Source organism: Diabrotica virgifera, chromosome 2 (assembly GCF_917563875.1).
Source record: "Diabrotica virgifera virgifera chromosome 2, PGI_DIABVI_V3a".
Taxonomy (NCBI): domain Eukaryota; kingdom Metazoa; phylum Arthropoda; class Insecta; order Coleoptera; family Chrysomelidae; genus Diabrotica; species Diabrotica virgifera.
In genome coordinates this window covers 39,258,727-39,285,013 of record NC_065444.1, presented here as the reverse complement: position 1 = coordinate 39,285,013, position 26,287 = coordinate 39,258,727, and the positions used below count along the sequence as shown (strand labels likewise).

At 32.1% G+C, this 26,287-nt stretch overlaps 1 protein-coding gene across 1 annotated transcript in view; it reads left to right on the top strand.

Moving 5' to 3' along the window:
- The first annotated feature begins 8,850 nt into the window (after positions 1-8,850).
- LOC114327687 (neuropeptide CCHamide-1 receptor-like) overlaps positions 8,851-26,287 on the top strand; it is a 101,204-nt gene continuing 83,767 nt past the window's right edge. Inside the window, exons 1-2 of the mRNA XM_050642545.1 lie at positions 8,851-9,156; positions 24,564-24,790. Coding sequence (XP_050498502.1) covers positions 8,930-9,156; positions 24,564-24,790 — 454 coding nt within the window. The 5' untranslated portion in view covers positions 8,851-8,929. The remainder of the gene's footprint in view (positions 9,157-24,563; positions 24,791-26,287) is intronic.

Sequence of the window (26,287 nt, the reverse complement as noted above, 5' to 3'; positions counted from 1 at the left end):
GTACATTTGACGATGATCTCTACAATTTTCTCATCTACAAATAATTTGAATCAATCACTAATTTTAGCGACATTTTTAGATTTTTCTGTAAGCCCTGGTTTTTCGAGCAAGTTTTTTGTGCGACATATAGTTTTTCGTAAAGGACGATTTTTTCAAACTGTACCATTCTTGGAAATAAATGTGGAATCTACTGCCCCCAAAACTGGTTTATCAGAATCATTACTGTCGCTCTCAGATGGTTAAAATATAATAAACTCAAGATAGAAATATCGTACATAAAACAAAAATAAAAATTACCTGCAGAATTTCAGGCTCATATTCCGCTACTTCTAAATTATTATCTAGTTCTGAATCATCCGATAAACTATCTCTTTCAGAAAGGTAATCATCATCACTTTCCTCTAACCACTGCACTGCAGTTTCACGATCCTGTTCTTTCCGAAGGTCTAACTTTATTATTTTCGACATATCGGTAAATCGTGTAATCACAAATGGATAAACTAAAACGGTATGTTAGCACTAAGTCATCCACAGAACTGATTTGTGTGTTACTGCAAACAACAGGTTTGGTGCCGTGCGCAAAACGTCTGGTTTAGTCAGTGGCGTCGACCGCAATGGACTGAACCGCGGTTGACGGAGGGGGTACAACTTGTACCCCAAGCACAGTGCTGCACTTTTCATAGGTAAAAATATGTCAAATTGAAAACAAATGGTTGGATATGCTTTTACACATCCCAATGAAGAAGTAACTAGAACAGTTAAACAAAATTCCAACATTTTAAAAATTAGTCATGAAAAATCGAATTTGGGGTACAATCTGTACCTCCCTCCGGCAGCGGAAGGTTAAAAAAGCCATCCAAGTGGATTATAGAAAAACATCAGAACGTTATCGATCTAGTCAGATCGTCTTCAGTAACATTCTCTGCACTAAATGAAGCTAGCCCACTCGTTGATATATAATCTTCAAAATTACATAGTTATTGATAACAATATACTTTTGTAATGCGACACAATGTCGATTTTAACGGATTTTAATACTAGTACTTGAAAGCAGCATGGCTTCCCTGCTCGAAAAACTGAAGGTGTACTTGTCAAGACGAGTGACACAAACCGAAAGCCAGTAAGTTTTTTAACCACGGTATACAGTCAATCACTGGGATTTCCCTTTAATTTATACACATATACAGTGTGGGCCAAAGAAAACAGTCCACCTCGATATTTGGCAGTATTTATTAGATTTTAAGGAAATGGCGAAACAGGTCGATTTTTTATCTAAGGGGGACACATTTTTACGGTACATACATCTGTCATTTGCAAACCCTCTCTCTTTCACTTCTCTTACCTCTTATTTTTCAGTAGGGAATAGGGGTCATGTGCTAGTTAATTTAAAAGTTTACTCAATTCTTTATTCATTAATATAAACATTAACATAATTATTTATACAGGGTGTCTAAGATAAAAATATTTTAATTAAATTAATTGACATAAAAAAGAAGAATGTATGTAATTTATATAATTTAAAATATATTCTACTGCTGTCACAAAACAGAAAAAATATTTTTTTATAAATAAACACTGCTTTTCGCTTAATATCGCTATTAAAGCTGCCACCCATATGCCTCTTGGTAGGTTGAATATTGAATTTAAGCAACAAACAATGTTTATTTGTCAAATTAAATTTTTTTTTCTGTTTTATATCAGCAGTAGAATGTATTTTGATTTAAATAAAATACATACCTTCTTCTTTTTGTGTCAATTAATTTAATTCCAAATAATTTTTTGTGGAAATCCTCTATAAATAATTAGGTCAATGTTAACATTACTGAATAGAGCATTGAATAGCCTTTCAAATCAGCTAGCACACGACTCCTATTTGCTATTTAAAAATAAGGAAGGGAGGTGATTTACAAATGACAGATGTATGTACCATAAAAATGTGTCCCCGTTAGATAAAAAATCGACCTGTTTCGCCATTTCCTTAAAATCTAATAAATAGTGCCAAATATCGAGGTGGACTGTTTTCTTTAGCCCACTCTCATAGGAAACTCAATGGAAAATTCTAAACTGTTGAATTCCTGCTTCCCTAATTATTCTATGTCAAAAGTCATAAGAAACTATTTATAGAAAACTGAAATCTATAAATTAAAATCAAAACTTAAAATTGTTCTACGACTTAAATACATTCCAAAATAAAATTTTGCAAAAATATTATTCATTTGCCAAAGTACCTATTATTAGTCTAATCGATATCTAAAAGTCAGATTTGACCTCTAAAAATAACACGAAAAACCTGAATTTTGCTGAGATTGTCAACTTTGATATCCGAAAAAGACGCAAAAAGTTTGTAACTCCTATACACCCGAGCATCCCCCTCGTAGAAGGGAAGCCGTAAACATCGTATTACCAAGAATCTGTTTACGCCGCGCCGTGTAAAACAATGTTTGAAGCAAAAAATAGAGCTGAGATTTTGAACAAAAATGTTTGTTAGCATGGAATAAGCAACAAATCTCAAAAGATTGGCGAAGTAACCTCATCGTGACAATAATCAAAAAGAGAGAACACGTCAGCTGCGAAAACTAGAGAGCACTTGTTTGTCAGAAAAACAAGGCAAACGATGACATTTACATCATTACAAATATAATAGAAAGAAGTATTGACTCGGGGGGAAATTAGGTTTATATGGCATTGCTTGAGTATTTACAGAGTAGTAAAAGGACCTGTAAAGATAACAGGAGAAAGATCTGAAGAATTCAATTGTGAAAGACATATCAAACAAGGATAAAGTCTTAGCCCGCTACTATTTATAATAGCCGTGAACGAATTGACTAGATTATGCTGGAAAAAGAACCAAACAAATACGGACAATAATAAGATACCAAAGATTACAGCCAATAAAATTAGAAGCCTTATTGTATGCGGATGATATAGTCCTTATAGCCGATTCTTTAAAAAAAATGGAAAAACCTATAAACATATTGACAGGGAAAACAGATAAACTAAAAATGGAAATTAACGTCAAGGAAAGTAAAATAATGGTCATCGTCGAAAAGGAAGAAAATTAAATAAATATAAAATGCAAAAGTAGGTACTCAACTGGAAATAGTTACCGCATATTCGAGTAAAAATTGGACTTTACAGAAAAAGCATAACACTAGGATAAACGCAACGGATATGAGATAATAATATTATAGTCGGTTCGCTAAACTCAGACACAACTGGCTAGTGATTTTAGTAGGTAATTTTTTTGTTTTTGACCAATTTTGCCAAAATTTGCAAAATTACTAACTACCCAAGTAGCAAAATAAAAACATTTTAGTTTTATTTGAGGTTTATAAAGGTTTTATTGTGGTAAATAAGAAGATAATGGTTTTAAAAGTTACCTTGTAGATATACTGCCAGAACTTTAAAACTGTTAAGCATTTGTCACTAGTTTTAAAGTATCTAATAAGAGTATCAAATAAGACTAATTAATCTTAATAGATCATTTGTCTTATTGTAGTTTTAAAATGGTTTATTCTCAGTTCACTTTAAAATTAAACAGTTTTATAAAGAACTTGCGGACTGTTTGGTTTTATTACATTCTTGTTTGTAACCTTTAATTTTAAAGCAGTTTTAAAGATTCCCCTAATATGACTAATAAAACCTATTATTAAAACTACTTGATCTCAAGACTATTATGTCAGTAAAACATATGCCTTAAAACTATTTTTGTAGTTGTCTTTAAAGTTGCTTTCGTACAAGCAATTCGTAGGCTATATTAAAACCAAACGATCTTAACTGAATCAATTTGGTTATCGTATATACTAAACTATGCTTCTTATTAGAAACCTTAAAACTAAACCCATCCCCTCTGCATTCATGTCCAAAATGGTCGGCCATTAATTTTAGAGCGAATCAGTGGTGTAGTGTGTTGTAAAAAGTGGAGTTACAGTTAGTATGGAAGAAATATGTCGCAATTACTTAAAATATAAACGAACTGGTCATTTTAAAAGAAAAATACAACACACAGAGCACTACGACGCGCGGCGCCTCGATTTTAGGTTAGATTCACATTAAAACCGAGTGGCATTATTGACAGCAGCATTAAAACTAAACGGTTTTAATTCCAAGGCAATCTTGCTTTTATGTAGGATATATTATGCTCTTGGCAAGGTATAAAATAAAACCATTTGATCTAATCAATTCTCTGTCGATAAACCAAATAGTTTTATTTGCATTTCGGCCATATTGCTTTCTGGAGATGCTAAAAGCCATGATCGATTACAATATAAGGCTTACATAAAATTATAAATAAGCGACTTAAAGACATAAATTCGATTTATTTTAACATTTAAACATTAAAATTGTAGATAAAATTAATTTTAGTTCAACTTAGTATTTTTCGGATTTAAATATTTTTACTATTTTTATTCTAAAAGTCCGAAATTTTAGGGCGCGTGAGATATTTAGATCTCTTTTTGTTAACATTATCAATAAAGTTGGGTGCGGAAGTGTTTTTTCTACCTTGACAGTCCGAAATAACCAAGTACTTTTTATTATTTTATGATTACAAATGCGTATGTACCTATCATAACACATGTAAAAATTTGTTGGCCTAATGGAGTATATGGGTTTAAAGAATCATTTAATATGGTAAATCGTCTTTAAAAGTCTCCATTTACGAAACCTTTTTAAGTTTGCTATAGAACTGTCTGCACTTAAAGTGTCTTTTAACATGGTTTTAAAAGCACCTTCACAGCAGCTTTAAAACCAGTTGCTTAAGAAAACAGAGTTTTACGAAGGTTTTTATTTTTGGTTTTATTGACCTCTTTCATAGTGGGCCCTTTTATGCTAAAAGCGGTTTTATTGCAACCTTAAGGTTTACTTAAAACCAAATGGTTTTAATATTAGTTTTATTCTACAGTTTAAAAGCATCCTTAAAAGACTTAATAAACTTGTTCGGTGCTACTTGAGTACTTAGTAATTATTAACTATTTAGAAATTATTTTTTTTGCCAATTTTAAGAAATTGGCAAAATGAGTTGCTAAAATCACTAGCCAATTATGTCTGAGTTTAGCGAACCGACTAGATCTACGAGCTATAGGCGGAAAGATGGGATAGAATAAGAAATGAGACAATAAGAAGGATAACCAAACAGGAACCAACAATAAACAAAATAATAAAGATACACTTAAACTGGTATTGATCTTTGATGAGAATGAAGCCCAGTAGAATAACCACCTACAGTAACAATAAATAATAAGCTAATTTCCTAAGTTACCTTTGTAAAATATTTGGGCATGCACTTGGACAGGGAATTAACCTGGATAACCCATATTATGGAACAAACGGAAACAACTGGGCATAAAATTTAGTAAGCATTATTGCTATAACTGCTAGTCTACAACACAATATTCAAATTGGTCTGGGCATATGGTCTCTAGCCCTGGGAAACAGCATCCAAGTCGAATGTATCCATAATTGAGAGATTCCAGTCCAAAGTGTTACGTTCAATAATCGATGCTTCGTGGTTTGTTACTAACAGGGATATTTACAATGATCTGTAAACGAAAACCGTCAATAAAGTGATAGTGAGTTAAGAGCAAAATACGTCGTACTTCTTGAAAACTACGCAAATAAATATGCTTGCAATTAATTTGTTAAGGCGGCGCCAGACATGCGGTATTTGGCAAATACTAAAAAAGTGCTTGCTAAATATCAAATATTTGAGTGCTCATGAAAGTGTTGGTTAAACGGCAAGAACATTGCACCACGTATCCGAGATTTTTCGTGTATCGAGTCACTGTGGGAACAACAAATATATTCTAAACGAACAAAAAAGGTACAGAATGGATAGTGGACACAGAGCTTCTTATAAATTCAACTGCTTTTGTCATTATGTCTGGTGGAAGTTTATTATTAAATAGCAGAAAAAAGGGGAAGATGGTGGAAGCCAAGAAAAAGAGGAAGATCCTGGATGCTGGATAAAATGTGCCTATGTTATATGTTATAACAGATTGCCTAATAAACATTAAATAAAAAAAAAGTTGAATAACGAGGAAAATTCATAAAACAAAAAAATCAGAAAAAAAGCAGACCGAAGAAAAAATGGATACAGTAGATGCGGAAAATATTAAACAAAAAACGCTTGAAGAAATGAAAGTAATAGCACAAGACACGATGGTAGAGATGGATGAACATGTAGCTCACTCAGAAATCCGACACCTGAAAGGGTATAAGGAAGGGGAGAAAGAAAAAAAATTGTGCAAAGTATGTGAAATGAAAAACCATCTATGAGAATGAATTTATCTTAAAATCTAATACAGCTCAAATCACATAGCTTACTAAGGTTAATGGCAATTAAATCCAACTTCAGTTTCATATATGTTTTTTTTCGATGTTTCGATTTTAACTTCGGAAGTAGGTATACACGACTTCGGCTGAATTTTAATTATTTAAATAATCTCTATAATTTTGAAAACTTTATAACAATTTATAAACAGACACATACTACACACATGTCCAAAATTTGGAATACGTACAAATAATATATCTACGCCTATGGTGGTTTCAAAACTGTTGTTGATATTCATTCTAGAGCGCTTTTAAATGAAAATGTCAAAATTCAATCGTTTTTGTATCATTTTGGACACATTCAACTGATTAGCGTATTTACACATGATTTCAGTCTTTGTTTAAAGTTGAATTGAGCCGTTTAAAAATGCCTTGAAACGTGATATCTCATTTTGACAGATCTAGAGTAATTGCTTTGTCACAACAGGGCTTTAGTCAAAGTGATATCGCGAATATTGTTAATGTTACTCAGAGTGTTGTATCGAAAATTAAAAAAAAAATCCAAGAGACAAATGACGTCAAGGATCGTCCCAGAAGTGGTAGAAGTCGATGTACAACAGCAGCGCAAGGCCGGCAGATAATGTTGATAGCTCGTAGAAATCGTCTGGAATCTACAAGTGGTATATCCAAAAAAATTTTTAGGCTTCAAGGACTGAATATTTTACGGCAAACAATAATACGCAGACTAAGTGCGGTAAATTTGTATCGTAGAAGACTCCTACATGTTCCTAAACTAACCTACCAACACAAAATAGTAAGACTGCAATGGGCTAGAGAAATGGTGCATCATGGTCCTAACTGGAATAACGTGATGTTCTCTGATGAGTCAAAAATTGGATTGGTATCTGATTCACGGAGAACACTGGTTTGCAGGGCCCCAGGACGACAAGCCCGACTAGAAACAGCCCAACCGCGTGTCCCATTTGAAGGTGGCAGTATTATGGTTTGGGGTGATATTATTATGAGTGGTACACGGACGCCACTGCTGGTTCTGGAGAAAAGAGTCACTGGTCCTGTGTACATCGAAGAAGTTTTAAATCCTGTCGTACGTCTATTTCGAGGGGCAGTAGTTGATGAATTTGTGTTTATGCATGACAACGCACCTCCTCATCTAACAGCAGCAGCACAAAATTTTCTGGAAGAAGAGGGAATATCTACATAACAGTGGCCCTCGAATTCTCCCGACATGAACGGTATTAAACATGCTTGGGACATTCTGAAAACACGCATCAAGAAGCGAAACAATCCTTCTATTACACTTCGAGAACTAAAAGATGCTGCTCGTGAAGAATGGGGGAGGATTCCACAAGCCCAGCTCGACCAGTTAATCGGCAGCATGCCAAATCGCCTACAGGCATGCATACAGTCCAATGGAGGAAATACTAGTTATAAGTTTTATTAAAAATTATTTTTTTTTATACTAATTTATTTTTAAATATAAGTTGTACATTGTAAATTTTTCATTCCAAGAGAATAAATCATTTTTTTGCATATCGTTTATCTGGTTTTGAAATTTATTTAGTATTGTTGAGAATTGAAACAAAATGATGTTTAACCCTTAACTACAGACATCCGGTATTTTTTACCGGCGGGCATTCCCAAAATGTGGATTTCGTGGTAACCTCACAACTTACAAGTTCATGTGTCTCTGTACCTCTCGGGCAGTTTGTATAACAATGCTAGTCAAAGCGTGTATTGTGTATTGTCAATATTTTCTTTTCTGGTACACATCAAAAATCTTAACCGGTAAAAATTACCGGATGTCTGTGTTAAGGGAGTATTTTTATATGAGTACTATATTTGTAAATCTGAAATGTTTACATTATTTTTTTGTGTTTTTGGGGAAAAAGTAAAGAAATGGACTGTGGAAGACATCCTGGACCTTCAATGAAGGTTAAATTTGAAGATAAAAATTTTGAGGCCACTTTGCAAAAATGGAATTGCCATTTAATTTTATTACAATTTTACCCCTTGCAGATTTTTTTTCATGGATGTAAAAATTTTCGTGGATGCTATTTTATATTTCCTTTGTGATTCTATGTTACGTTTATTTGTTAAAAAAAAGTTTAAATTTTTGTCTATAGCATTTATGGCCGTTTGTTTCAATAGACCAAAAATGTTACCAAAATTCTGGTTTAATACATTATTCTTCAAAAATCTTGTCATTATATTATTAAAATCACTCATTTTACCATTTTTCCCATATCTAGAGACTCCATAAAAACACATAATGCAAAAAGTTTTTGTTTTTTATTATTAACTTTATATTTTGACTCTATTTTATAATGACCGGTAAAAAATACCGGGAGTCTGTAGTTACGTGATAATATTGGGATGTCTGTAGTTAAGGGTTAACTATTCAGAAGAGTTTATATATAAAAATCAATAAAAAGATGAAATATTTCAATATTTCAAACTTTTGGACATATATGTGTAAGTAGATAGTTAGAAAGACAAACATTTTACATACATAGACTGAGAATCGCTAATTTATTGCTCCTTTTGTTCCAGGAATACTGAAATATCTACAATGAAATTCCCGACAAACCTGCTCACCTAACTGGTTTAAAAACAGCGAAACTTTCCACGAGACAAGATGAACAGTTCATCCAAAAACTTCTCCTTTTCGCAAGTGTCTTTAAACACCTCAAACCAAAGCTGCGATGCGAATTCCACCGATGAAATGATCCCGTACAATGAAAGACCGGAAACTTATTTCGTGCCGATACTGTTTTTGTTGATTTTCATCGTGGGAGTAGTGGGGAATGGTACCTTGGTAGCCATATTTATAAGACATAAGAATATGAGGAATGTGCCAAATATGTAAGTAAATATTTAACATACCTCTTAAAGTATTATTGTTAGATTAATTTAGCTATTCGATAATAATAGACCACCCAAGTAGCACAATAAAAACATTTTAGTTTTATTTAAGGTTTATAAAGGTTTTATTGTGGTAAATAAGAAGTTAATGGTTTTAAAGTTACCTTATAGATATACTGCCAGAACTTTAAAACTGTTAAAGCTTTTGTCACTAGTTTTAAAGTATCTAATAAGAGTATCAAATAAGACTAATTAATCTTAATAGATAATTTGTCTTGTTGTAGTTTTAAAATGGTTTATTCTTAGTTCACTTTGAAACTAATCAGTTTTATGAAAAACTTCCGGACTGTTTGGTTTTATTAGATACTAGTTTGTTACCTTTTAGTTTTATTGCAGTTTTAAAAATTCTCCTAATATGACTAATAAAACCTATTATTAAAACTACTTGATCCCAAGACTATTATGCCAGTAAAACATATGCCATAGAATTATTTTTTTAGTTTTCTTTAAAGTTGCTTTCATAAAAGCAATTAGTAGGCTGTAATAAAACCAAACGCTCTTAACTGAATCAATTTGGTTACCGTAAAGACTGAACTATGCTTCTTGTTAGAAACAATAAAACTAAAGTCATCCCCTCTTCTTTCATATCAAAAATGGTCGGCTATTTGTTTTAGAGCGAAACAGAAGTGGAAGTACAGTTAGTATGGAAGAAATAAGTCATTAGTACTTAAAACATAAACAAACTGGTCATTTTAAAAGAAAAATACAACACACACAGCACTACGACGCCTGGATTTTAGGTTAGATTCACATTAAAACCGAGTGGCATTATTGACAGCAGCATTAAAACTAAACGGTTTTTAATTCCAAGGCAACTTTGCTTTTAAATAGGATATAATATACTCTTTTAAAGGTATAAAATAAAACCATTTAATCTTAACACTTCTCTGTCGATAGACCAAATAGTTTTATTTAGATTTAGGCCATATTGCTTTCTGAAGATGCTGAAAGTTTTGATAGATTACAATATAAGGCTTATAAAAAAATTATAAATAAGCGTCTTAAAGACATAAATTCCATTTATTTTAACATTAAAACATTAAAATGGTAGACAAAATTATTATTTTTCTTTTAAATTAATATTTTTTGGATTTAATTTTTTTATTTTTTAATCGCCAAAAGTCAGAAATTTTAGGGGGCTTGAGTTATTTAGACCTATTTTTGTTAACATTATCAATAAAGTTGGGTGCGCAAGTGTTTTCCTACCTTGAAACTCAGAAATAACCAATGACTTTTTATTATTTTATGGTTACACATACGTATCTACCTATCATAACACATGTAAAAATTTGTTGGCCTATATGGAATATATGGGTTTAAAGAATCATTTAATATGGTAAATTGACTTTAAAAGTCTCCATTTAAAAAACCTTTTTAAGTTTGCTATAAAACTGTCTGCACTTACAGTGTCTTTTAACATGGTTTTAAAAGCACCTTCACAGCAGCGTTAAAACCGGTTGCTTAAGAAAACAAAGTTTTAAAAAGGTTTATATTTTTGGTTTTATTAACCTCTTTCAGAATGGGCACTTTTATGCTGAAAGCGGTTTTATTGCAACCTTAAGGTTTACTTAAAAACCGAATGGTTTTAATTTTAGTTTTATTTTACAGTTTTAAAGCATCCTTAAAAAACTTAATAAATCCGTTCGGTGCTACTTGGGCACTTAGCAGTGCCCAATTGCCCTACTTGGGCACTTATCAATTAACACCAATGTTAATAAAAATTCGGGTTTAATCTCTGTTGACACTCTTCTTCAAAATCTACACTATGCCGAACTGCGCTTTTGCCCTGGGGGTGAAAACAACCCCATCTAGGAGATGAAATTTTTTAATCAAAATAACTATGGAAATCGATGGAGTGACCAATTCTGGGTAAATTTTGTTCTATAAAATTTTTTTGCAAAGTTGACACTTTCCAAGTTATTTGCGATTGAAGCTATGCATTTTTCATTGAAAAAACTCACTTTTTATAACCGTTTTTCATGAAAAACAATTCCATTTTATGGAAAAAATCATTAAAAAAAATTGTAGCTAATAAAAGAACAAAGAGATTCGCGTCTGAAAGACCTAAGTAAACCCAATAACGACTAAGTTATTGCTCTTTAAAGGATGGTTATTTTCGATGAACATCGAAATGGAGAACTTTTAATCTCAAATAACTCGAATGTGGTATAATTTTTTGGGAAAGGTTAACAAATATCTTTAATTAAAATATAAGTCCATTAAAATTCTTTTCAAAACATTAAAACATTACTCCCCTGACTTAGTGATAAGTTATACAATTACGAGGCTAAAGGTTCTAGTTCTAAACCAAAGCCAGAATCAGAGAAAAAAAAATTATTTTCAAATAAGCTCTGACAAAAGGTTTTTGCGTAAGAACTGACTGACTTATGACGAACAAAATTTTTTCTGTTTGAAATGTAAGAATAAAACCCTCGTCGTTACAATCCTAATTGAAATTAATGGTTTCCCTCTTGAAATTAACTTTATTCAGGTATAGTTGATACGATACCATGGCCCCCACAAGGGTGGGGCTGGTGCAACTCTGGTCACAGGGCCCGGGCTCCTGGGGGGCCCAGGCCTAGCCCTGTTTTTTTTTAATTGCAGAATATTTACAGGGGATCATAGATTAAAAACTCAAATAGGCCTATATAATTATTACAAAGTCAGAGTGTTGTGAAATAATTATTAATTCTAGGTTATTGGTTATTTACGATATAATTAGGAATTAGGTGCGTACCGTACATGCTAGTTACTGTTGTTTGTATATTAGTGTACAACAGCCTGCTCGGGCCCCACACACTCTCTCTACCTTCCCCTTCCCCCAGGCGCCTAGCTGCCCCGCCCCCACTTCCGCGGCCAGTCCATCTTTGTCTCTCCGCTTTGTTCTAAAAATAAACACTTCTCATCAGTTCGTCAGTTCGTCTGTTGACTCCGTTTGATATGGGCGGAATTGTTTAATTGTTGTGCTCTGCTCTACTATTACTATTGACAGGTAATTATATAGTTGAATGTATCTTTGTTTAAAATGTTCTTAAACAGTAAAATTGTTGCAGTTGGTGTCAATGCTGCAAAACTGAACCACGACGTAGTGACATTTTTTGGTAACATTGATAGTTTCTATTCTTTGTTCTCCAGCAGCCCTGGTCGTTGGGAATTATTAAAGCAACACGTCCCTTTGTCTTTACAAAGCCTTTCCGAGACTCGTTGGAGTGAAAGAATTCAAGCTGTACGACCAATTGTCAAACATTATCCTTCGATCCTCAAGGTTTTGGACCTGCTCCTGGAAGAAAATCATTTGCCTTCTTTGACTCCAGCTGCCAGAAACACAGTTTTCGCGCTGAAGAGGTACTTTGGATCTTTTAAAGGCCTCTTGACATCATTGTTTTGGCACAAAATCTTGGCCTCCATTGATCAAAGAAATGAGATCATACAAAGGAAAGGAATTTCCTTAAACACAGAAACTCAACTGATTAAAGATTTGTTAACTGAATTGCAGACCCTAAGAGATTCATGGGAAACCATTCTTAACGAAGCAAAACACGTCTCCGGTGCAGTTGGCATTATACCAGAATTCTCTCTCAAAAGAAAATCTAGTGTTGAAAATACGCCCGAGCAACTTCAGCAACAAGCTTCACAGGACTTCAAATCTTCTGTGGTCTTTCCTGTTTTGGATTTCATCATGACTGATTTGAAAACCAGATTTGCAAGCTGTGAAGAAATTTGTAACCTGTTTGCTCCAGTGTTAGGTTTCATGGATCTAGACAACGAGGAACTGAAACTTAAAACTGCCAATCTCGTTGCATATTACCCTTCAGACTTTGCTGATCCAGAAGCCCTATTTGAAGAAACTCTTCTTATGAAGAATGTATTTGTAACAGTGTTCCAGTCAGAAAAGGACCCATTGAAGCTTCTAAACTCAATATATGAGAAAAACCTCCAGCCCATTTTCTTGAACCTGTGCACAGCTATACGACTTTTCTGTACAATCCCAGTGACAGTTTCAACGGCTGAAAGGTCTTTTAGTAGGTTGTCTAATTCACTTAAAACTTGGCAACGAAGCACAACTGGCCAAACTCGTCTGAACCATCTGGCAATGTTGGCAATTGAGAATGAATTGGCCAAAACTGTTGACTTTTCTGATGTTATAAATGATTTTAGTGAAAAGAAAGCTAGGAAATCTATGATTAAATAGACTATCAAACATCAAAGTAAGCGTTTTCTTGTCAGTGTATTAAACACTTAAAAAACATTTTAATTGTTTAGCTCCTAACTTTCTTATAATCTCATTCTTAGTATTTTGTCAACTTGAATTTTATTCTTGGTCAGTAAGGGAAATCAATCTCAAAATGGAAATGTACTGTACTTTCAGTAAAATATAAATGATTTACTTTATGTTTGCAACAATTTTGTCAATAAAGTTTGGTTTTTAGATTAAAATAATAGCCTTAATTATTCCTTAATATCAATAATCATCAGTTTAAATAAAATTTGTAAACTAAAAAATTACCATGTAAATTGTTGAAACATAGCATAGCACGCGAACATAGGGGGGCCCGAGCCTGATCCTGGTTACAGGGCCCGTAATGGAATGTGGGGGCCATGTACGATACATGTGATTCGACCGGTTTGGAATGTTTAGTTTAAAAAAAATAGTTGATTAAATTGAAAATGACATTATAAATTTAAAAAAAGTGTATTTTTCTTAAATTAACTTACAAGTATTTATGATACAAAAACAAAAAAAATCCAAATTTTCTGTAAAAGAAATTCTGCAATTATTATTAGAAACATTTTTTTATATTATGAACACTTTTAGATTTATTTAATAAAAATGCACTTTTTTTAATTTTAAAAATGTCATTTTCGATTTATTCAACTATTTTTTCTAAACTAAGCATTCCAAACCGGTCAAATTACATGAGTCGTATCAATTATACCTAAATAAAGTTAATTTTAAGTGGAAAGCTATTCATTTCTATTAGGATTTTAACGAAGAGGGCTTAATTATTACATTGCAAGCAGAAAAAAGGCAGAGAGCAACTTTATTTTCGTGATAAGTCAGTCAGTTCTCATGCAAAAAACTATTTTCAGGGCTTATTTGAAAGGTATTTTAATGATCTTTAAAAGATGTCTCTTAAGTTTTCCCAAAAAATTTCACCACATTGGAGTCATTTGAGATTAAAAGTTTCCATTTCGATGTTCTTTCGATGAAAATATCCATCCTTTAAAGAGCAATAACTCGTCATTTTTGTGTTTACATAGGTCTTTCAGACGCGAGTTTTTTGTTTTTTTTTATTAGCTATATTTTTGTTTTTAATGATTTTTTCTATGAAATTAAATTTTTTTAAGTTATTAATGAACAATCGTCAAAAAACGAGAGTTTTTTCAATGAAAAATGCATAGTTTCAGTCGAAAATAACTTGAAAAGTGTCAATTTTACAAAAAAATCATAAAACAAAATTTACTCAGAATTGGTCACTCTATCGATTTCCATAGTTATTTTGATTAAAAAATTTCATCCCCTAAATGGGGTTGTTTTCACCCCCAGGGAATAAGCGCAGTTCGGCATAGGGTAGATTTTGACAAAGGTTATAATTACTACCTAAATCCAAATTTTTAAGGAAATCAACCTTGGTTCTCAAAATTCCACGAGAAAATGGCCGTTGATTGGACTATAATTGCGAGTTATAAGTTCCCTTACATAATTTTCGTTTGATTTTGTAATATTTCCTATTAAAAGATATAATATTAATAATTTCTTTAAGTTTTTCTTGGTAATTTTTTTAAATAGTCTGGGTTACTATATTTAGTCCATATTTCTGTGAAAAATATCAATAAAAAATTAATATGAAAAGACCAAATACATAATAATAGTTAAGAAAACAAATATATAAACAAGCATACCAAGAACTAGAGGATAACTAAGAAAACTAATATAGAAAGAAACATACATTTGGAAAATGCACCCATTGAAAGGGTTGAATAACAACTGTCTTCTAAATAAACTTTTTCCCTCCATAAAAAACGAACATTTTCCTTTTGAAACCAAGTGGGACGAAAACTCTCTTTTCCGAATTTTCCGAAGCATTGCACATGCCTGATGTTTTATTAATTTTATTGTATTATAAATAATAGGTATAATATATTTTATACATAATATATTATAACAGTGAGCAAAAATCGCAAAAGGATTAAGAAAAATTGAAAAATAATTTCGACAAAATTTAAAAATAAAAAACGTGAAAAAAAAATGACCAAGAAAAGTTTAAAAAATTAAAAGTTTGAAACAATTACTATAAAATGATATAATCCTGTTATATTACAAAAAAATGATAGGTTGGAATTCTATAGTAGTATTGTAAGATCTTTATTTCTACTAGGCCTGGATCCCGCGTACCAAAAAAAAAGTTTATTAATAGCAAGCTGAAAATTTGTTAATAGTTAAACGGTGTCTAGTGGGACAAACTTTGATGGACGGCAACACTGGAACAGGGGAAGTTTTAATTGTGAAACGAGTTACAAGTTTTGACCGCCGGACTACAAAATTGTCACATGTATTTTATCGGACAGAACTTACAATTGATTTGTTACCCTTTCATTAAATTCTCATGCAAGAACCAGACTGCTATTTCATTACCAACATAATTCCTCTTTTCTACGTGTCGGATTTATTAAAGTACCTAACATATTTGTTGGACAAACATTTTTTCATATATTATATAAAGTTTGCTATTGAATAAACTTAAAAATAACCTGCTAGATTTCACAATCATAAACCTGTTGCCATAATGACACGTTTCACAATTAAAATCACGTTCCACAGTTAAAACTTCCCCTGTTCCAGTGTTCCCATACATCAAAATTTGGCCGACCGTTAAGCTATTAACAAATTTTCAGCTTACTATTAATAAACTTTTTTTTGTACTCGGGATCCAGGTCTATACTGTCTTTTACCGAAATCTAAAACTACTTTATAAAAATATGTTTATTGGTCATTCCCTATAAGTATCTATTTCGTTAATTTACTCATACTTACGGTACCGCTTTTGCAAAATTAAAGCAAATTGCGAAAATTCTAGAATTCTTCGAAACTTCTTTGAAAAAACTTTTTTAGCCATTAACCATTTGATTTTTTTATTCTTATGTTAAAAATGATCTACCCACAAATGTTTGTGAATGTCCTTCGAAAACTGTAAAATTACCAAAATTTTGAGAATTACATTTATATATTTGCTGTGTTATTTGAAGCTAGTTTTTATATTTCTAACCCTTTTTAACTCAAATAAAATTTTTTATTTTATTGTCAATATAAACTTTCAAGCAAAAATATAATCCATCAAGTCAACTGTCTTCTAAATAAACTTTTTTCCTCCGTAAAAAACGAACTTTTTCCTTTTGAAACCAAGTGGGACTAAAACCCTATTTTCCGAATTTTCCAAAGCATTGCACATGCCTGACGTTTTTATAAGTCCAAGAGCGAAGTGGGCCACTCAGGATTCACCACAGAAACAAAATTTAATTAAGTGCATGGAAAAGAAGGAATCATTTAACACTGTTCTGGACTAATTTGAGAGGAAATGAAGACATATAGCGTACACACTCAGAATTGTTCGAGGTATTTGCTGAGTGTAATTGCCATTTGTATGCCAAGATGTTTTAAAACATTAAAAAATGGACAAATGGGGATAAATTGCACATTAAATTTTAAAATTTATTATGTAAAAATGGAATATTAAGTAAAAGTGATGAAAAGTAGAACAGAACAAAATTTATTTAATCAAATTACACTATTTTTGTTTTTCTTTATTGAAGCAAAGTTGACCCATCCACCAACAGTTTTAGCCCGATCAAAGAACAATCTGACCCCCAAAAAAATAAAGGAAGGATGAAAACTTGAGAATAGGTAGTTGAAATTGTCTATTATTATATAAAAAAAAAGATTTACAATTCAACATTTCCTCCATTTTACAAAACCCTTCTCTGGGGTGAAAACTATACATTCAAAATAAGTCCGGAATTGGATAAAATGACTAATTCTAAGCAAATTTTGTTCTATAGAATTTTTTCACCATGTCAATACTTTTCAAGTTATTTGCGAGTGATATTATGTTCATTTTTAACAAAAAAAAAACATGTTTTTAGACGGTTTTTCGCAAATAGCTCAAAAAGCAAGTATTTTATCGAAAAAAATATTCTTAGCAAAAATATAGCTTATAAAAAGTGAAAAAAATGGTGTATGCATGAAGTGTGTTGACCCAGTAGAAGCAGAGTTGTAGCTAGTGAGAAGTAGGTGCATCTTCGTCAAATTTCAAAATGAAAATTTCAACGTGAAATAACCAAAAAATGGAGCAATTTTTGGAGAAGACTCATTACAAATTTTTTAAAGTGTTTCAAAAAAGTTTATTTTGTTTTTTTTTAACTTCTAACATTAAAAGTAAGTGAGTTACGCTCAAAATATTGTTGGTCCCTGTAATTTTTTGGTAAAAAAATCGCGAAAATCACCCCCTAATTGACATTCCAAATAAAATTAATCGTTACCGCTTCACAAATTACTTTGTTTTTGTATTGTTTATTATATGATCTATAAGTTTCATTGGTTCAAATTGCTCCTTTTTGAAAAAATTCGGTTGTAAAATAATTGTTTTTTTAATTTTGTAAACAATTCCATTTTTCTTTCAAAATAACTTAAAAATTATTAGGACTACCGAAAATCTCAAAGAGTAATAAAATATAGGTTTTGCTTTTCTGAATATTTTGGATTTTTTGTTTTCCTGGTAGTCAAAAATTGCTTATGCTATGCTTATTAGCTTTTTCAAAAATAAGCAATTTGAACCGATGAAACTTACTTTGTGCCTAATCTTGTTTCTGCCGGATATGCTATAATAAAATAATACCTTATTGTTGTTTTATACATTTTGACTGTGTTTTCGGTATTTAAATATTTGTTCTTTAATACGATTTCTTTCAGGCATCTCGAGATTCTAACTGCTTTCATTGTTTGTTCTCTAACCTTTTAGTTATCTTAATTCTCTCAGTTTTTATTAGTTTCTCTAAAGAATAGTTAAGATGTAGATCCTGTATTGCAAGAAGAGACATAAGCGAGTCGCTGAGAAACAGAGGTTTTGAAATATTTTATAGGATTGCATAGTAGTGTGGAGCGCTGTTATATGGAGGAAAATGAAATAATAATTTTTACAAACGCGGGGTGCGGAATCGACGCTACTGTTTGAAAGGATTGGAAAAGTTAATTGTAATTTTTTTATATTATGACCCTAACATTTGCCCCAACGTAATTCAAATTTTAAAATTTGAAAAAAAAATTTTTGCATTTTTACCTTCGCGGGGTGCGGTATCAATTCGCTTTTAGGATATGAATCAAAAACTTCAATAATACTTATTTCTATTTTTATCAGAATAACTGCCCCAGCACTACTTAAATTGATCTATTTTGAATTTCGCGCCAACCCCCGACCTAACGCTGCAACCAAAGAGTTATAACCTGTCACAGGAGTCGACCTTCACTCTCCCACACAATTTCAATTATAAGTAAGTAGAACACAAAAAAAATATTGGCTAGAATTATTATACTTTTCCACGATATGTATATAACATTATTGAAACCTTATGAAGGCAGGAAGGACGAAGACGGTTACAAAGAGAAGCTATTAAAGTTAGGTGAGGAGAGCAAGAAATTGTTTGATATTGCAGCTTGTAAATGTTTAGAGTTCAGAGATTGCAACTGTCCTAGAAACCGAAAGATCCCAATACCAGAACGAAATTTCTTAATCGACCAACGAACTGACCATAAAATAATGATTAATAGTTTAGATCGTGAAGCGACCAAAAAAATTGAGATGGATTTACATAGATTACACCAACAAGAGCAACGTGAAGAACAGTCTTGCAAATAGGGGTGGAATCCATTCCTAGTACTTCTAGATTACCTACAACTTCAAAGATACGACCGAATGTTTAACAGCCAGATACATTAAGTAAACAAAAGCGGTGAAATTGAGGACTTCCAATCGCAATCGATTATTTCCACTTCTTCATTCACAATGACTGATGTCACATTTCCAGTTGTTGCCAGAACATTAGATCGTCATGGGGTTTCAGATCGTGCTGGAGTAGCAATTATTTCTGCAGCTTTCCACGACATTGGTCTCATTACTGAAAACGATTCATCACGGGTTATAGCCAGAAATAGAGTTCGAAAAGCTCGTTCTAAAGCTAGGACTACTCTGTAACTCTATTCTGACAGTTCTTTCCTCGAACTCTATCGATGTAAATCAAATAATGACTGTTGGTTGTGATGGGACTGTCGTTAAACAAGGAAACAAAGGTGGCGTTATTCGTTTATTGGAAATCAAGTTTCCACCTCCACTCCAATGGTTCATATGCCAACTACACGTCAATGAACTGACATAGCGTCATCCTTTTCAACATCTAGATGTCACTAGAAGTGGACCAAAAGGTTTCGCAGGTCCCATTGGCAAGGCAGTTACTAACTGCGAAGTATTACCCATTGTTCCGTTTCATGCAATTAAATATACGTTGCCCGATATTACCAAATCGACACAGGATTTTAGCACCGATTAACTATATCTACTACAAATATGTCAGTATATCAATAGCGGACATTGTGATGAAAATTTTGTGAAAAAAAATCCTGGTAAACTAGTTCCCACTAGATGGTTGACAATGGTTAATCGGATGTTGAGATTATATGTCTCAAGCCAAACTCCGTCAGAAAACCTAATTATACTAAGCACATTTATTTTAACGGTCTATGCTCCTATGTGGTTCAAGATCAAGACTAGGCCTATTTGTATTTTTGGTGCCAAACATTTATATGATACGATAAAACTGTCGCGCTATTTGCCAAACCACTTGAAGAATGTTATTGTCCCAGTCATACAGAGAAATGCATTCTTTGGACATTCAGAGAATCTACTCCATACTAGGAATGTTAGCCGACAACAGAGAAGTTGCACTCCGCAGAATACTGAAGATCAGAGAGACATCATACATAGGCGCCTTACATATTTTCCAAGTACCTACTTTAAATATGGATGCTGATGATTACATCGATATGATAGATTGGAAAACCAAGACAGAACCTCCAGTTACGAAGAATTTAAGTACCGAAAGGATATCTCAGGCCATCACGGAAAAATTCCGTGTCACACACAATCCTCTGAAGGGTGTATCAAATTAGTTACAGAAGCAAGTGCTGCCCTCTGTGGGTCACGGAGGAGAGGCGGATTCATTAAGAATAAGCTCAAATCATGCCTTTTGATGCCTAAATTTGATACTAAGAAAGACTATCGTTCACAATGAGTTTTTATATTATTCTTAAATTTTTAAGCATATTTTTTTTTTACTTTATATTGACTAGTTTCTTTTTTTTTTCTTCATATTATAGTCGTAATAGCTTAAATAAATGAATAAAACATTATCGTTGACTCTAGTTGACTCTAGTTGACTCTATCGAATTTTTTTAGAAAATTTTTCTTACACACCAAAATTTCAATCACCGTGGGGCACTTTTCAGACTGAAAATATGAAAAAATGTAATCTAAGTTTTTCATTCAAAAATGAAAGACGCATCAATTCCGCATCCCGCGAAAATGAAATTCGAAAAAATAAATTTGCGCTCCACCCTATTGCATAGGTCTGGATCCCGCGTATGAAAAAAAGTTGATTATTAGCAAGCTGAAAATTTGTTAATAGCTTAAAGGTGTCTAGTCGGACAAACTTTGATATATGGGAACACTGGAACAGGGGAAGTTTTAATTGTGGAACAGGTTAAAAATTTGGAACGGCCAGACCACGAAAACGGCACATGAATTTTGTCCGACAGCACAGACTTAAACTCTCCGAACAGAGATTAAATTCTCATGCAAAAATCAGACGGTTATTTATCACCAAATGGGCGTTTTATTGAGTGGAACATGTAGAATATGTCAAATGACAGGTGATAAATAGAAGTCTGATTTTTGCATGAGAGTTTAATTTCTGTTCGGAGAGTTTAAGAAGTCTGTTCCGTCGGACAAAATAAATGTGCCGTTGTCGTGGTCTGTCCGTTCCAAATTTTTAACCTGTTCCACAATTAAAACTGCCCGTGTAACAGTGTTTCCATATACACTAAGCGCCAAAATTAACGCACCACCTTAAAAATGGGACATTTTTAATGTCTCATATTTCCTAAACCTGTTGTCCGATTTTAGTGATTTTTTTAATAGGTTATAGCTTTATTTTTCAAGAATATCTATGTAATAATATTGTTGCTAAACAGATAAGTGTCATTGTATACCGGGTGTAACAATGATAGTGTGTTTTTTCCTCAAAGTTTGGAACACCCTGTGGAATATTCTAGCGTATATAAAATATTAAAATTAAAACTCAGCTGGAACCTTAGATTATCTTAACACTTTGCTTTTTGATTCATTCGCTTATGTTGGATAATAAAAAAGTTAGGTAACTTAACAACTAGCAACGTTTTTCATCAATACAGGGTGTTTCTAAATAAGTGCGACAAACTTTAAGGGGTAATTCTCCATGAAAAATAATGACCGTTTGCTTTATAAACATATGTCCGCAAATGCTTCGTTTCCGAGATACGGGATGTTGAATTTTTTCGTACAAACTGACGATTTATTTATTGCTCTAAAACCGGTTGAGATATGCAAATGAAATTTGGTAGGTTTTAAGAGGTAGTTATTGGGCATTTGTTGGCATACAATTAAGAATTTTATATTCACCATTGGCGTGCATACGGGTAATATGACCGGGTAATATGACCCGTATGCACGCCAATGGTAAATATAAAATTCTTAGTTGTACGTCAAAAAATGCGCAATAACTACCTCTTAAAACCCACTAAATTTCATTTGCATATCACAACCGGTTTTAGAGCAATAAATAAATCGTCAGTTTGTAAGAAAAATTTTAACATCCCGTATCTAGGAAACGAAGCATTTGCGGAAACGTGTTTATAAAGTAAATGGTAATTATTTTTGCATGCAGAATTACCCCTCAAAGTTTGTCGCACTTATTTAGAAACACCCTGTATTGATGAAAAACGTTGCTAGTGGTTAAAGTACCTAACTTTTTTATTATCCAACATAAGCGAATGAATCAAAAAGCAAAATATTAAGATGACCTAAGGTTCCAGTTGAGTTTTAATTTCAATATTTTATATACGCTAGAATATTCCACAGGGTGTTCCAAACTTTGAGGAAAAAAGACACTATCATTGTTACACCCGGTATACAATGACACTTATCTGTTTAGCAACAATATTATTACATGGATATTCCTGAAGAATAAAGCTATAAAATGTTTAAAAAATCACTAAAATCGGACAACAGGTTTAGGAAATATCAGACATTAAAAATGTCCCATTTTTAAGGTGGTGCGTTAATTTTGGCGCTTAGTGTATAAAAATGTATTCGACTAGACACCCTTAAGCTATTAACAAATTTTCAGCTTGCTAATAATCAACTTTTTTTTCATACGCGGGATCCAGACCTAGCATGTTTTAGGGCACGGTAGAGAGCAAACAGTTCAGCTGTGAAATCACTTGAACTAAGCGGTAGTTTAAATTTAAAAGTAGACGTTGGAGTAACAAATGCGCAACCAATGCCATCATCAGATTTAGAGGTATCGGAGATATTTGTGCAGTTAAGTTAGTTTTGACCAAAGCATTAAGTTTCAGAATATTTAAACAAAATATAAATAAACTGTAGTCTATTGATTTCGTTTAAATCATATAATAGAAATATAACTTCTTACGTGTGTACAAAGTACACACACATTCTTTTTTTTTATATGATCTGTTAGTTTCACCGGTTTAAAGTGCTTATTTTTAAAATGGTTATAGCTGAAAAGGCTTGAACGAATCACTAATCACGAGTGTATGCAAACTTTGAACAGCCTCATTTTAACCAATTATTATCTTTCAGAAAAACGAAATGAAACTAGCATATTTATAACAGCAAAACCTACATTTTTTTACTCTTTGAGATTTTTCGTATCACTAATATAAGTTATTTTGAAAAATGGAAATTTTTCCAAAATTTTTAAAATTTTTTTTTACTATAAAACCAATTTTTTTCAAAAATAAGCACTTCAAACCGGTCAAGCTTACACATCATATAAACAATACACATACATTTAAAGTAAATGGTAAAGCGGTAACGATTAATTTTATTTAGGGTGCTAAATAGATGGAGATTTTCACGATTTTTTTACTATAAAAAAGGGGCCAACATTTTTTTCAGCGTAACTCGTTTATTTTTGATGCTAGAAATTTTTCTAAAAAATAAAACTAAACCTTTTTTAAACAGTTTAAAAAATATTAATAAGTTTTTCCCAAAAATTGCTTAATTTTTCGGTGATATCACGTTGAAATTTTCGATTTGGAATTAGACGAATAAGATTTTATTTTTCATGAGCTACAACTTTGCTTAAAATCGGTTTGTAGACTTAACTGAGACACCATTGGTTCATTTTTTTAATAAGCTACACTTCTGTTAAAAATATTTTTTGACAAAATATTTATTTTTTGAATTATTTGCAAAAAACCGTCTGTTTTGAAAAATAAACATTTTCAATCGCAAATAACTCGAAAAGTATTAACTTACGTAAAAGACTCTATAGAGCAAAAGTTGCTTATAGTCAGTCAATTTATCCATTTCCGGGCTTATTTTAAACACGCGTTTTTTCACCGCCGAAAAGGGGTAACTGTCACCCCCAAGTAAAAAGAACCAACGGAATAAATTCAACTTTGAAGTGGAGGGTTAGTAGAATCTAAATCCAAATTTTCATGCAATTCCGAGTTGCCTCTGAAAACTACACTCCAAAACGGAAATTTACTGGGCTAATAACTAAAAAAAAACGCATAAGAGCTCATAACAGCTGTGGAAGCGTATTTTGTAGTCCTTCCAGAGTCTCACTTCAGGGATGAAATTTTTAAATTGGAATCAAGTTTAAACAAGTGTATTGATGTTAAGGGAGATTATACGGAATAATAAAGTGTATTTATCACCACAAAATTGTTTTTTCTTATCTAAACCGAAAAATTTATTGAACAGCTTTAATTGTTGTTCTGTGTTAATACATAAATACTTACAAATATTTATGTCAGAAATATTTGAGTATCTTTGTTTTTTTTTTAGAACGTTATAACATGCATTTCAAATTTACCTCTTCTCGTAATTTCATATAATCTGTTCGTATTACCAGTTAATTATACCATCTATTGTCATGTATTATAACATAATTCTCTCTCAGTATCTCTAAGTTCCATTATACATACTCCAATAATTGTTTACTGCTTTCAGGTACATCCTCTCGCTGGCCCTAGCAGATCTCCTAGTGATACTAACAAGCGTGCCATTCACATCGATTGTGTACACAATGGAATCGTGGCCATGGGGCGAGCTGATATGCAAACTTTCCGAGTTTGCAAAAGACATATCTATCGGAGTTTCAGTGTTCACACTCACCGCTTTGTCGGCAGATCGCTTTTTCGCCATTGTTGACCCACTCAAGAAGTTCCATACGAGCAGTAAGTAGCCAATTGAGATAGTCACAAGAGATTGTTTGTATGAGGCAGTTTTTAGCAATGTCGAAGATCAAAGTGTGGGAGTCGCTTGTAAAATAGAATAGTTTGTTTGATTAATAGGCCAGGAACCGAAGCTTTTCACCTCGCAATTTTTACAGAATGAATCGATTTGCTTAAAAATTTGAGAATAAGTAGTGGATAGTCCAAGGATCAAAATCTATATGATTCCGAAAGGCGCTTTACTATGGGGGTGGTTGCCACACCATCTCGGGGGTGGAAATTTTTTATTATATTTTGACCGCAAAAGTTGATAAAAACATTAATTCTAAGCAAAAAATATTCTATACATTTTTTTGATAAAATTAATAGTTTTCGATTTATTCGCTATCGAAAGTGTTAGATTTGTATAGAAAAAATCAATGTTTTTCAATATACTCATTTACGATTCTCTTAATTTTTGCCGTAGAAAAAATTTTTTCAAACCAAGTTCTTGGGAATTAAATAACTTAACTCTAATTTTTCTATTCTAAAGAAAATGGCATTTTTTACCCAACTACAAACATTCGGTATTCGTTTTTAACTCCAGTTTTTTAAAAACTAATCATTCTAAGCCAGTCAAACTTCTAGAATCTATTAATAATACATAAATAAATAAGAATTAATAAGGCCAATGACTAAAAATACCGCTAACTTACATTATTATGCTTCCAATTGGATTTATCCTTTTTTTTTTTTTCAAAAAAACATATTGACTTTTCAACCGTAACTTTTTTATTTTTTATCTTAAAAAGTTTGGTAAAAAATTATTTTGTAGCTTTTTACAAGATCTATAATCTATGTCTATTAATATTAAATCTTTTGAATATCCTCAGTCGCAAAAAGAGGTGACTTTGAAAGGGTTGGTAAAAGTTGTTTTTGCATGCCATTACAAGTTTTAATTGTCAATAGCTCACTTAATTTTAACCGTAGAAAAATTTTTTGCAAACCATGTTCTTGGGAACTAAATAAGCTACAATTTCATATTTAAACATTTTTTCATATCTCTAATGCTAATTTTCTTATTCTAAAGACAATCCATTTCTTTGCAAACTACAAAAATTCGTTATTCACTTTTAACTCCATTTTTTTTAAACTAATCATTCTAAACCGGTCAAACTTCTAGAACCTATTAATAATATATAAATAAAAAAGGCCAAATAAGGTCAATGATTAATTTTAATTAGGGTTTCTTAATGTTGTTCTGAAGTACTAAACCTACATTTTTGTATGGCATCTTTTTTTGGCATCTCTTATCATTTTCGAGTTACATGGAGAAATAGGAAGATTTTTAAGAAAACTTAAAAATGCGCTCAATAATTTGATCTTATTCTTTTCAAAAACCATTCATTTTAAACCCGCTCAACTTTTTGAACGTAAAAAGAACACTATAGTAAAATGTATTGTAGAAGGAAAACGATGCATTTAAATTCTTGTGGATGAGGGGTTAAATATACTTCTCAT